The sequence below is a fragment of the Patiria miniata genome, unplaced genomic scaffold (assembly GCF_015706575.1).
Source record: "Patiria miniata isolate m_02_andy unplaced genomic scaffold, ASM1570657v1 HiC_scaffold_24, whole genome shotgun sequence".
In the NCBI taxonomy this organism is placed as follows: Eukaryota; Metazoa; Echinodermata; class Asteroidea; order Valvatida; family Asterinidae; genus Patiria; species Patiria miniata.
This window is the reverse complement of record NW_024037063.1, coordinates 20,927,056-20,941,016: the sequence shown is the minus strand read 5'-3', so window position 1 is coordinate 20,941,016 and position 13,961 is coordinate 20,927,056. Positions and strand designations below refer to the sequence as shown.

At 44.4% G+C, this 13,961-nt stretch overlaps 1 protein-coding gene across 1 annotated transcript in view; it reads left to right on the top strand.

Annotated features, from left to right (window-relative positions):
• LOC119732714 overlaps positions 1-13,961 on the top strand; it is a 34,757-nt gene that overhangs the window by 3,833 nt on the left and 16,963 nt on the right. The window contains exons 2-4 of the mRNA XM_038206358.1: positions 409-11,061; positions 11,178-11,276; positions 11,459-11,665. Coding sequence (XP_038062286.1) covers positions 409-11,061; positions 11,178-11,276; positions 11,459-11,665 — 10,959 coding nt within the window. The remainder of the gene's footprint in view (positions 1-408; positions 11,062-11,177; positions 11,277-11,458; positions 11,666-13,961) is intronic.

The following is a 13,961-nucleotide window of genomic DNA, read 5'->3' as shown; positions in this document are numbered from 1 at the left end:
GAAACCGATTGATTTACATTAATTAATTTATTTTTTTATTTATTTATTTATTTTTATTATTACTATTTTTTTCTTCTTCTCTATTTTTTTTTGGGGGGGGGGGCGGGAGGGTGAGGAGAGGGGGTTTATTTGCAGGCTAATTGAACGATACAAGCAAGTGTCCAAGAGAAACCTTTTTAGGCCTACTGCAGATCAGTAAAGTAAGATATTTTGTGTTTCCTTCATATCTACGAGACGTACGTGACTCGTTTACAAATGAAAGTTTTCTGTATCTTTTCCGATTCAGCCAGAGAGTTTGGTTTCAAACCTAATGATCTCTTTTTATATTTAAGAGACACTATTGCCAAAAATGAAAGGTGCACTTCACACTTTAAGATGAATAATATTCTACAATGTTTGTATTGTTAGTCGCAGGCGGCGCGGACTGGGGAGAATGGTCAACCTGGTCACCATGCAACCTAAGTGGATCCTGTCAGATCCGTGACGTCATCGTGACGTCAAACCGCAGCCGTACCTGCAATGTGGGAGGAGACAGCACTGCTAGTTCACAAGACTGCAGAGGACGGAAAACAGAAGTGAGATTTTGTGACTGTGTCAGGAACTGCAGTAGTGGATCTGAGCAATGTAAGAAGAGCCAAGCTGTAAACTTAAAAGACACAACACTATTGACTTTGAAAGATGGCGGGGATTCGAATGGAACAACCAATGGGATCAGGGATGAAAGGTCAAGTACGACAAACCGGAAATTAGCTCGAGATTCTCGCCGAACAAGAGCAGCCGATCTTCTATCATTCCTCTCCGACACACCAGCAAGTTCCAAGAATCGAGAGTCCAAAATTGGAAATTCTGACGATGTAAGGCACTTACTCAGGCTGGCGAGCAAGGCCAAATCGAAAGCAGACAAAGCTGACGATTCCGGGGATGTGCAATTGCTGCAAAACTTCATTCAGGAACTTCCAAAGGAAGACGTCGTTAATTTAGACGATTTGCTGCAGCTGGAAAACACCTCACCATCGTCAAATTTGCCTTCTGTGATAACCAACCAAAATCCTACAAATAAACTTGTAACAGGAACTCAATCTACAGCTCTAGATACTGAACTGGATATCTTGGATCTTGGAATAGAAGAGTTGTTAGCTTCAACAGAAGTGACAACTAGCAAAACAGAAGTGGAAAAAGAAAAAGTAAAGAAACAAGAAAAGGAAATAGAGAAGTCGATATCTTCAACAATAGTTTCAAATAGTGCAAAAGAAGTAGAGGAAGCAGTAACAGAAGAGCCGATGTCTTCAACAGAATTACCAAGTAGCGAAACAGAAGAAAAACAACAAGTAGCAGAAAAAACAACATCGTCAACAGAAACCTCAACTAGTGAAATAGTAGTAGAGGAAGCAGTAACAAAACAGCCGATGTCTCCAACAGAAGTACTTACTAGCAAAGCAGAAGGAGAAGAAGCAGTAAGAGAAGAGTGGATATCTTTAACAGAGGCTCCAACTAGTAAAATAGAAGTGGAAGAAGCAGTAACAGAGGAGCCGATACCTTCAACAAAAGTACTAAATAGAAAAACAGAAAGAGAAGAAGCAGTTAGAGAAGAGTGGATATCTTTAACAGAGGTCCCAACTATAAAAATAGAAGTGGAAGAAGCAGTAACAGAGGAGCCGATACCTTCAACTATTAAAATAGAAGTGGAAGAAGCAGTGACAGAGGAGCCGATACCTTCAACTCTTAAAATAGAAGTGGAAGAAGCAGTGACAGAGGAGCCGATACCTTCAACTATTAAAATAGAAGTGGAAGAAGCAGTGACAGAGGAGCCGATACCTTCAACTCTTAAAATAGAAGTGGAAGAAGCAGTGACAGAGGAGCCGATACCTTCAACTATTAAAATAGAAGTGGAAGAAGCAGTGAGAGAGGAGCCGATACATTCAACTATTAAAATAGAAGTGGAAGAAGCAGTGAGAGAGGAGCCGATACCTTCAACTATTAAAATAGAAGTGGAAGAAGCAGTGAGAGAGGAGCCGATACCTTCAACTATTAAAATAGAAGTGGAAGAAGCAGTGACAGAGGAGCCGATACCTTCAACTATTAAAATAGAAGTGGAAGAAGCAGTGAGAGAGGAGCCGATACCTTCAACTATTAAAATAGAAGTGGAAGAAGCAGTGAGAGAGGAGCCGATACCTTCAACTATTAAAATAGAAGTGGAAGAAGCAGTGAAAGAGGAGCCGATACCTTCAACTATTAAAATAGAAGTGGCAGAAGCAGTAACAGAGGAGCCGATACCTTCAACAGAAGTACCCAGTAGCAAAACAGAAGGGGAAGAAGCAGTTACAGACAAGTCGATGTCTTCCACAGGGGTTCCGACTCGCAATACAGAAGGGGCAGAAGCAGTAATCAAAGAGTGGATATCTTTAACAGATGCTCCAACTAGTAAAGCAGAAGTTGAAGAAGCAGTGGAATCAGATGCACCGCCACAAGCCACCCGTGCTTCGATTGTGAAAACTATGGAGAAAGTACCTGAAGAAAGCAAGGAATCAGCAATCTTCACTTCTTATTCCGCACAAGAGTCAGTCACGCCTGCTGAAAGTTATCCTCCAACCGATGTCAAATTAAAGCCAACGGGTCCCAATCTCCTGCGAAGCACCGTAGAAGAACCCGGTGTGTCATTTGACAAAGTCGAACCGCTGCCTTCTGAGCAAATCGCAGATTTGATTAACACGGTCCAGGAAACGTCAGACGAAGAGGAGCTTGCCAGCGTATTGAATAAGGCAAAAAAGAAAGTAGAGCAGCCTTCTGAAGTTCCGTCAGCTGACGCGGAGTCCTTATCAGTGACAACCACATCAGAGGCATTGTCAAAGCTTCACGGTGAGGATCTTCTCCACCTGATTAATAATGTTCAGGATACACACGAGGGCGGGATGCCGGACTTGGATTCACTGCTGGATGAAATAAGCCAATTATCCGATTTCAGAGAAGATAATGAAAAAGATATCGATAAACTACGTGAAATATTGAACATCGTCCAAAAACCACAAACTGCTGACCAGAGTGCAGCACCAACATCAGCCAGAATGCTGACTGCAAGTTCGGCACTTCTTCCTTACTCTAACAAGACAGAAAAGATCGACAAAGGACACGTAAAGGATAGATTGGGAGACAACCTAGAGGCCTTGGCTGATATCTTTGAGACCAATACCAAAATACCGAGTGAGGTCATCAACAAAATTGTTGACAAAATTGATGACCTGATGGAGGCACCATCTTCGGTGTATAATGAGACAATTCCACTAACTACGAGTCCAAATGAGGAAAAATTTATTCTTGACATGATTGACAGCCTCAAAGAATTCGAGATAAAACACGGCGATGAAAACCATCATCTCCAAGTCTTGAACGAGCTTTTTAATGGGGTATTGGAGTCAAATCAAGACGTCTTCGGGCATGAAATCAACAACCTGAATCGTCTGCTCAATCCTACCATTGCGTCTCCAGATACATCGGCGTCATCCTCCACAATGACCCCCAGCGAAGCTGCAACTACAACGGTTGCCAAGGCAAAGGTGCTGGACTTTTTGGGCGAAATATCGGGGCTGGCAGTCAATGAAAGGGCAAGAAGTAAAGAAGAGATGGACAACATCCATGACTTGTTAGAAATGGTTGGGGAAGCTGACAAGGATGTTCTGGGCAATGAGGTCAAGCAGTTACTCGGATTACTAATTCCCAGTACTGCGTCTTCCACTTTGCAGACGTCACCGGTTACAGTTATGCCGAAGAATTTGACGACTTCCCCGACTGTTCCTCAAACAGACATGGTTAGTTCTACCCAAGATAAAGAAGTATTGTTTCTGAACATGATTGATGAACTTGGCGAAAGCGGAAGGAAACAAAAAGAGCAAAACAACCGGCATATTCAAGAAATGGATGAGTTTCTCAGTGATGTCAAAGAGCCGAACAAAGACGAGCTAAATCGAGAAATCGATCGTCTAAGTCGGCTGCTGAATCCAGCAACAGTATCCACGAAAAAAATGGAGTCAACTTTGACGACTGGTTATGGTGAAGAAACTACGACGCCCTCTGGCGCGCTTGACAAGGAGAGGTTGTTGGACTTTGTGGGCGAGATAACGGGGATGGAGATGAATGAGAAGATGAAAAGTAAAGAAGAAATAAAATATATCAACGACATTCTCAGAAGTGTTGCAGAATCGGACGAGAATGTTCTTGGCAATGAGGTTCATCGATTACTACAGTTACTTGTGCCTATTACTGTTGCATCCGAGAAATTACAGACTTCACTCGCCACTTTACTGTCCACCTCACCTACAAGTTTCCCGGTCACACCTAAAACCGCGAGCCTAACTTCCCAAATTCCTACTCCAACAACAAGTGTTCAGTCAACGTTAGCAGAAGGAGCATTGCTTATCAACATGATTGGAAACCTCCAAGAAGTTGATAGAGATCAAGAATTGGGTAATCGTCTTCAGATTCAAGATTTGAGCGACCTATTCGACGACGTTAAGGAGTCAGACAAAGATATTCTAAGCCATGAAGTCAACCATCTGAACCAGTTGCTGAATCCAACATCCAGTGCAACTACAGAGCCATCTCATACGATGCCTGGGAGGGGAGTTACAACACCCAAAACAGGGACGAAGGAGTCATCAACAATTCTACCAACAGCTGCCTCAACGCCCATGTCAGTGGTGGAAAATGAGGAGGTGTTGGACTTCATGGACAAGATAGCGGTGCCGGTGATGAATGAGACAATCAGCAATCGACAGGAAATAGATGACATCGATGACATTCTAGGCAGGGTTCAAGAATCGGACAGGGAGGTTCTAGGCAACGAAGTAAATGAATTGCTCAAATTACTCGTGCCAAGCACCGTTGCAGTTCTGACTGAGCAGCCAATGACTACGTTTCAGACAGTGTCGACGGCTACAGTCAGCTCGCCTGCTTTCACAAGCCCAACAGTCAGCACCTCAACAGCACCCTCCGTAACTGGTGAAGGTGAAGCTCTCCTGGATATGATAGCGAAATTCGAAGAATCTACGCAGGAGCAGGAAGAAAATCAGTTTCAGATTCGGAAGCTCGACGAGCTTTTCGAGGACGTGGGAGAATCTGGAAAAGACGTCCTTGACCACGAGATTAATCACCTAAATCAGTTGCTGAACCTGGCAACTGTCTCCACAAGTTTGACAAAGCCAACATCCGCACCAAGCACCGCTGAAGTAACTGAAGTACCTGTGGTGCCCACATCACCAGTTGCCGCATTGGAAATGTTGAACTTAGTGAAAGAGATCGTAGGACTCACAGAGAATGAGACTCTAAGAGGAAGGGAAGAGTTAGATGGCATCAGTGCAATCTTCAAAAACATTCCCAAGATAAGCGGCAATGCTACTGGCGAGGGGTTCAGAGAGCTAATAGAGTCATTCCTTCCGGTTTCCACGCCGATTACAGGACGCACAGAGGAAACACCGGTGACAGTGCCATCAAAAGTCAGAGTTCCCTTTGCCAAGCCAACAATCCCCGGACAGTACCTACTAGATCTGCTTAATCGGACCGAACTCATCAGCCGCGAGAGTCTTGACAGTGAACTCCACAAAGATCTCAATCTGGTTGATGGCTTCTTGGAGACGTCAAAGCAGATGTCTAGCAAGGACCTTATGAGAGATGCTATTAAGCAGATTGAACTATTGTTGGAACAAAATATCACAACCCCAACTGTCATACCTTCAACGAGTCAGCCAATCTTAACTCATCCCAGCCTTCCCAGTAAAATAACAAATAACACAAAAGATCAGTTGTTGCTGGACCTTATTGAGACCATTGCAGAAGAACAAATGACGGGGGAGGGAAAAAGCAAAGAGATTCAGCCTCTCCAGATGATTTTAGAAGCTGCAGGACTTGAAAAAGAAGACATTTTGAGAGATGAACTGAATCATCTTGAAGCCATCTTTAATATCCAACAGCCAAGTACTCCAATGGAACGTGAAGAGGCTGAAAGAGTTACAAAGTCTTCTATCCCGTTTACCCCTAATTCCAATGAAAACATGCTCGATCTACTTGCAAGAATTCCAGACTTGGCAGGGAAGGACAAATCTGAGAGTGGACAGGAAATTGAGGACATCCAGGATGTCCTAAATGGAGTAGAGGAGTCAGACAAAGACGTCTTGGCTGATGAAATTAAGCACCTTGAGAAAATCTTACAACCGGCTGGTGCAAGCACATCACAGAGGCCCCTCTCGTCACGTGCTCCTTCGCCAACGTCCGCAATAACGAGTGGACTTGTGCCTTCGACAAGTCTTCCAAGCCTAATAACGAATGAGGCAAAGGATCACCTTTTGCTGGATTTAATTGAGGATGTTGCACAGGAAAAAATGCCACTCCAAGAAACGAAAGACATCCAGTCGTTGGAGACATTCTTGGAATCCGCGGGGCTGCACAAAGACGACATTTTGAGGGAAGAGTTGGCTCATCTTGAACAAATTTTCGTTGAGCATACAAGTGTCCCTACACTATTTGGTACCACACTCGCGGAGATGGAAACCGTTCTGACGTCTGGAAAATTTTCTACACCACCATCAACCACAAATACCAATGAAGTCATGCTTGATCTGATGGATGAAATTGCAGCCTTGGCAGGAAAGGATAAGGCTGATAATGTACAGGAAGTTCAGTACATCCAAGATGTTTTCGAAGGAGTAAAGGAGTCAGACAAAAACGTCTTGCCTGATGAAATTAAGCACCTCGAGAGACTTTTACAGCCGGCTGTTGTTAGTACCTCACAGAGGCCCCTCTTGTCACGTGTTCCTACGCCTGTCTTGCCATCGAAAAGTTTTCCCAGTTCAATCATGAATGAGACAAAGGATCACCTTTTGCTCGATCTTATTGAGGATATGTCACAGGAAAAAATGACTCCCCAAGAAACGAAAGAGATTGAGTCTTTGGAGACAATCATGGAATCCGCGGGGATGCACAAACAAGACATTTTGAGGGAAGAGTTGGCTCACCTTAAACACATTTTCTTTGAACGGACAAGTGTCCCAACATCATTTGGTACCACAATTGCGGAGATGGAAGCCGCTCTGACGTCTGAAAAAGTTGCTGCCCCACCCTCAACTACCAATGCCAATGAAGTCATTCTTGATCTGATGGATGGCATTGCAGCTTTGACAGGAAGGGATAAGGCTGATAATGTACGGGAAGTTAAGTACATCCAAGATGTTTTTAAGGGAGTAAAGGAGTCAGACAAAGACGTGTTGCCTAATGAAATTAAGCACCTCGAGAGATTCTTACAGCCAGCTGGTGTCAGCACCTCACAGAGGCCCCTCTGGTCACCTGCTCCTACGCCAACATCCGCAATAACGAGTGGACTAGTGCCTGTCTCACCTTCGACAAGTCTTCCCATCCCAATTACGAATGAGACAAAGGAACACCTTTTTCTCGATCTTATTGAGGATATTGCACAGGAAAAAGTGCCACTCCAAGAAACGAAAGAGATCGAGTCTTTAGAGACATTCTTGGAATCTGCGGGGCTGCACAAAGAAGACATTTTGAGGGAAGAGTTGGCTCACCTTGAACCAATTTTCTTTGAGCAGACAAATGTTCCAACATCATTTGGTACTACACTTGCGGAGATGAAAACCGCTCTATCGTCTGGAAAATTTTCTGCACCACCATCAACCACAAATGCCAATGACGCCATGCTTGATCTGATGGATGAAGTTGCAGACTTAGCAGGAAAGGATAAGGATGATAATGTACAGGAGGTTCAGAACATCCAAGATGTTTTCAAAGGAGTAAAGGAGTCAGACGAAGACGTCCTGTCTGATGAAATTAAGCACCTCGAGAGACTCTTACAGCCGGCTGTTGTAAGCACCTCACAGAGGCCCATCTTGTCACTTGCTTCTACGCCTGTCTCCCCATCGAAAAGTCTTCCCAGTTCAATAATAAATGAGACAAAGGATCATCTTTTGCTCGATCTTATTGGGGACATTGCAAAAGAAAAAATGCCACTCCAAGAAACGAAAGAGATCCAGTCTTTTGAGACAATCTTGGAATCCGCGGGGCTGCACAAAGAAGACATTTTGAGGGAAGAGTTGGCTCATCTTGAACAGATTTTCTTTGAACAGACAAGTGTCCCCACAAAATTTTCTGCACCACCCTCAACCACAAATGCCAATGACGCCATGCTTGATCTGATGGATGAAATTGCAGCCTTGGCAGGAAAGGATAAGGCTGATAATGTACAGGAAGTTCAGAACATACAAGATGTTTTCGAAGGAGTAAAAGAGTCAGATAAAGAAATCTTGCCTGATGAAATTAAGCACCTCGAGAGACTCTTACAGCCGGCTGTTGTAAGCACCTCACAGAAGCCCATCTTGTCACTTGCTTCTACGCCTGTCTCCCCATCGAAAAGTCTTCCCAGTTCAATAATAAATGAGACAAAGGATCATCTTTTGCTCGATCTTATTGGGGACATTGCAAAAGAAAAAATGCCACTCCAAGAAACGAAAGAGATCCAGTCTTTTGAGACAATCTTGGAATCCGCGGGGCTGCACAAAGAAGACATTTTGAGGGAAGAGTTGGCTCATCTTGAACAGATTTTCTTTGAACAGACAAGTGTCCCCACAAAATTTTCTGCACCACCCTCAACCACAAATGCCAATGACGCCATGCTTGATCTGATGGATGAAATTGCAGCCTTGGCAGGAAAGGATAAGGCTGATAATGTACAGGAAGTTCAGAACATACAAGATGTTTTCGAAGGAGTAAAAGAGTCAGACAAAGAAATCTTGCCTGATGAAATTAAGCACCTCGAGAGACTCTTGCAGCCGGCTGGTGTTACCACTAAACAGAGGCCCCTCTTGTCACGTGCTCCTACGCCAACGTCTGCAATTACGAGTAAACTAGTGTCTGTCTCACCTTCGACAAGTCTTCCCAGCCCAATTACGAATGAGACAAAGGATCACCTTTTGCTCGATGTTATTGAAGAAATCGCACAGGAAAAAATGCGACTCCAGGGAACGAAAGACATCCAGTCCTTTGAGACAGTATTGAAATCCGCGGGGTTGGACAAAGAAAACATTTTGAAGGAAGAGTTGGCTCATCTTGAACACATTTTCTTTGAGCAGACAAGTCTTCCCACATCATTTGGTACCACACTCGCGGAGATGGAAACTGTTCTGACATCTGGAAAATTTGCTGCACCACCCTCAACCACCAATGCCAATGAAGTTATGCTTAATTTGATGGATGAGATTTCAGCCTTGGCAGGAAAGGATAAAGCTGAAAATGTACAGGAAGTTCAGAACATCCAAGACGTTTTGAAGGGAGTAAAGGAGCTAGACAAAAACATCCTGAGCGATGAGATAAAGCACCTCTTGGGACCACTAGGGCCCCCTACGGCAAAAACCCCACAGAGGCCTTCCCTTTCACCTACAGTTTCCGAACCTTCCGGAATCACGGAGACTGAAGAAGTCAGCACACCACTTACACCAACAGCTCAGCTCATATCCACATCTGTAGTGCCTACTCCAGGACCAGTAGCTATGGGAAAGTTTATTATGCACTTTCTACAAGAAATAGGGAATATCAGTAAGAGTCGTCTTCAAAGTGACTTTAAAGAAGACGTCGACCTTGTCGATCAATTTGTGAAAACAAGTAACCTAGGCATCCGGGAGGATCTAGGCAAAGCAATCAATGATATCGGTGCCCTGATGAGCAAAGCTTTGATCCGAACTACGACACTTCAACCCACAGTTCAAACCGTAACGACAAGTGTTGCACCACCAGAGCTCTCTGAGGCAACAGTTGCTCTTGCCTCAGTCAGTACCCCTACGGTTGAAGTGAGGCACGAAGCCACCTTTAAGCCTGAAAATCAACAGCTTCTGGATTTGATAGCAAACCTGGGAAGAACCAACACTGAGACGATGAACGAGAACGGCCTGGAGGTGCAAAAACTTGAGGAAATTTTGGCGAAAGAAGGGAAATTGCGTGGCGACATTCTAAAGGAAGAGCTGGACCATCTTAATGACGTTCTGAATCCTGAACAATACTCGACGGAGACAACCAGGTTTCTGACGGTGACGCCCAGTCCAGAGGGAGGGACAACAGCAAGCACCCCGACTTTAACCAGCAAAGAGTTTGCAGGAAACCAGGCCTTACTGGACATTCTCTTCAAAGCATCTCCGCTCAACCAGGGGCAGTTGTTTTATGATGCTGAAGAGATGCAAGAAATTGCAGAAGTCTTTGCAAACCTGACACAATCAGACGAGGAATTTTTATTCGACGAAATTGCGAAACTCGATCACGGGTTGCACTATGGACAAGAGCTCACACCGGCCTACGACACCAATGAGCCGCTATCTACAAAGCAAGTCGCCCGGACTATTCCCCTGGTAATCCCAGTAACTCTGGAGAGCAGGGTCTCACCAACTGAGACCACTGAAGTATCACCAGGCACTGAAACAGATGCTGAAGCCTTTCTGGATACCCTCCTGCAATTGAGGGACCAAATCGAAATGGGCGTCAACTTGGATGATGTCAGCCGCCTAGGGGCCCTTACTGAAGAGCAACAAGACGAAGGTGCGCAGGAAGAGTTGAAGGAGGGGCTGGACTTTGTTTGGGATATACTCAAGGACGCTACAGCAAATCCAGCCACATCCCTACCTTTTCCAACCACTACAGTATTAGGGGTTCCTTCGACTTTAGCGGAGCACTCAACAACTCCGGCTCCGACCGCGACGGAAGGGAGCCCCACTACGCCGGTAACCTCACCGCTCTCTACTGCGTCCGAGGAGGAGTCGTTCCTGGACACGCTGCGTGATCTGGTTGGCAACGTGAACATGAACCTTCCTTGGGCGGACATCAAACGGGTGGGGGCGCTCTCTAAGTCCCTTGACAAAGGAGCCAAGCAGCAGGCAGTTGAGCAGCTTGGCTTCGTGGAAGACATTCTGAACGGAGTCAAGGAATGGGCGAACAAGACATCTGGTACTACACATGCGCCAAATGCGACATTCATGACATCAGAGGAGTTGCAGTCCCACAGTACAAAACCACAAATTCCAAGTAAGTGTTGTTTTCATTTACAGTTCTTTTTACCAGATAAAATGGCAATCTTTAACGTTACAAAGAACGCTCCAGGTGTTATAACACTGACACAGTTCTGACTCTTGCCTCGACAGCTGGGGTTGCGCATGCGCCATCTACCACGACCATGACGTCGCCCACAATGTTACGTCTGCTGACAAAAATAGTCGGCAGAAAGACATCTTTACGTTCAGGTACGTGTACTGGAAGAATAAAGAACATTTAAGTGGAATGCAAATAATTAGTTCTAAAGGTGTCTTTAAGTACTGTCGAGCAGTGACGTTTCATCTGGATGTTGACAGGCCAAAACCATTAAGAGGTCGTATGTATATCATCTGCATGGTTGTTTTCCACGTACTCTTTTTCACAAACCTAGAGCCACCTTTGCCCACGACTCCCTACTCCCCAATGGACCGGTGGACAGAGTGGTCAGCCTGGGGTGAATGCTCGGCTACCTGCGGCCTAGGTGAGCAGTCAAGGATCAGAGAGTGTCAACTCCTCATCGAAGGTCTGGTCATACCGGCCAGTGGTTGTGAAGGCAACCGAGAGGAGACAGTGGCCTGCGAGACACACCGATGCCAAGGTACGAATACATGGTCATGTCAATAAAAATACCCAACTACGTATATCAGTACTATGCCCATGTACACAATTCAGTAAGATACCCACGTGAGAATACATGTCAATTCAACGGCAGTTTTAATGAGACGCTTGGTTGAAGAAACAAAGCCGTTAATACAGTTCTGCCTCCGCTCCATATTTAAGGAGGGCAACGAGAATCCCGGGACATACCGTTATTTCGTTTTACCGTTTTGGATTTCCTCAAAAACAAAAACAGTCAACAATCCCGGGACATACCGTTATTTCGTTTTACCGTTTTGCATTTCCTCAAAACAAAAAAAGTAAACAAACCATTGACCGTTTTGTCGTTTTACAGTTTTGTAAAACGGTCAAACGGTATTAGGTCACAAAAAACAGTGACCTTTTTGTTGTTTTTCTTGATTGTTGAAAGCGATAAACGGTTAGTTGCTTCATTTCAGAGTGTTGTTTTACAAGAACATGACAATGAAAAACGGTCATTTTTTGATTTAGGTTCAGCAATTAAGCAATGCACCTAGGAATGTTGATGCGTCCTCATGGGATCGAGTCATTGCCTGGGACCCAAATTACCCTCCTCACATTTCGTTCTCACGACATAGTTTTCGAACTGGCTAATGAAAAGCCGCGCCGAACTCCAATTTCCTTCAAATATCTGCAACTGAATCGCGTGAGAAGGGGGTCAGGGTCACACCAGGAATCACACCACGCATTATGCCGAGGTAACACTTTTTCATGTAAAGCATGGTCCCCCTCCATCCCCCTTGCCCAGCACCACAAAATGCACCACGGACTGCTCACTATGACACTGAAATAAAAAAAAACAGTCTGTATTCAATACTGACTGTTTTGCTGTTTTTCAAAGTTATTTGTGTAAAACTGTAACACAAAAATCATTGATCGTTATGCTGTAATGAATTTTATTAAACTTATAAAACAGAGAAACCGTATTTATCTTAATACCGTTTGACCGTTTTACAAAACTGTAAAACGACAAAACGGTCAATGGTTTGTTTACTGTTTTTGTTGTGAGGAAATGCAAAACGGTAAAACAAAATAACGGTATGTCCCGGGATTGATAACCCGGGGCCGCGACAACCCGCCGCCGCGAAAGGGTGTTATCACGACTAACCAATATCGCCCACGGACTTGTCAGAACTAACAACGTCTAGGGAAACTCGTATTGGTTGTGTATTGCGCGCGCAACTCTGTGCAACTTCACTGGGCAGCTCTTTTGTTATCTGTAGTCGCATGCGCATTAGTTTCCCCCATTAGTTTCCCGTCGTCAAATACCAACCGACCTTAGCTCAATCAGTTAAGTCACCGGCTGGGACTGTCTGCGAAGTCCAGGTTATGCATCTACTCATAGGTACGTGGCTCTTTTGCTGTCTCGGCAGCAAGGCATAGGGTGCCGCCTCGTTTCCTCCCTTAACGGTGCTTGGCCCTCCGGGGTTACATGGATGGACAGGGAAGGAGGTGTGGTGGGCCGGGGAATCCGAGACCCAGGAAGAGCTCTATATGGGAGTTGGTAACCAATCGCGACCCCTGAATGCTTGGTCAACACCACATAACTTTTTGTTTTTCTTTATCTCATTATTTTTTTCATTGTCGAGGCTTTAGGCCTATAAGGTACAGTAAAAACGAAAAGGTTTTCTTCAAAAAGAAATTCGCCCTTAACATTTTTCCAGTTGGGCTACTGAAACAGACTCTTAATTTTAACAAGCCCGCATGTTTTTCTTTTAGTATCTCTTATAAACAAGATTGTACACACATGTAAAACATGTATCCTGATACATTTTTGTCAGTGATTAAAATAAACAGAGCATTTTTTTTTACACTAAACAAATAATTAAATAAGACACAAATTGATGCAGGTTTACTTTCTGAATTGAACGATTAATTTCTTCTGGACAGGTCTTTTCATCTTTGCCATAGCCCAATAATAATCACTGGCCAGCCGGGCTACTTAGTCTTGCCGGTCCCCAATAAAGTCGAACCCTGAATATATGAAACAGCTATATAAATATTTTAGTGTAAATAGAAAATGATCAACGATCACAATGATCATCTCTGCCTGCACGTGTCCCTATTCGCTACTGGGTTGGTGGGAAGCAAATATTGATATAAAGTGTCTTGCCCAAGGACAAATACACTACACTATATCAAGGCTGCTTGTGAGGACCGGGACTCAACTGCATCCAATTCACTCCACTTGGAGTCTTGCTATTGCCTTTTTGCATCCTCTGCTGCACTCCAGCAAGATTAAGGCCCAAAGTGAAGGC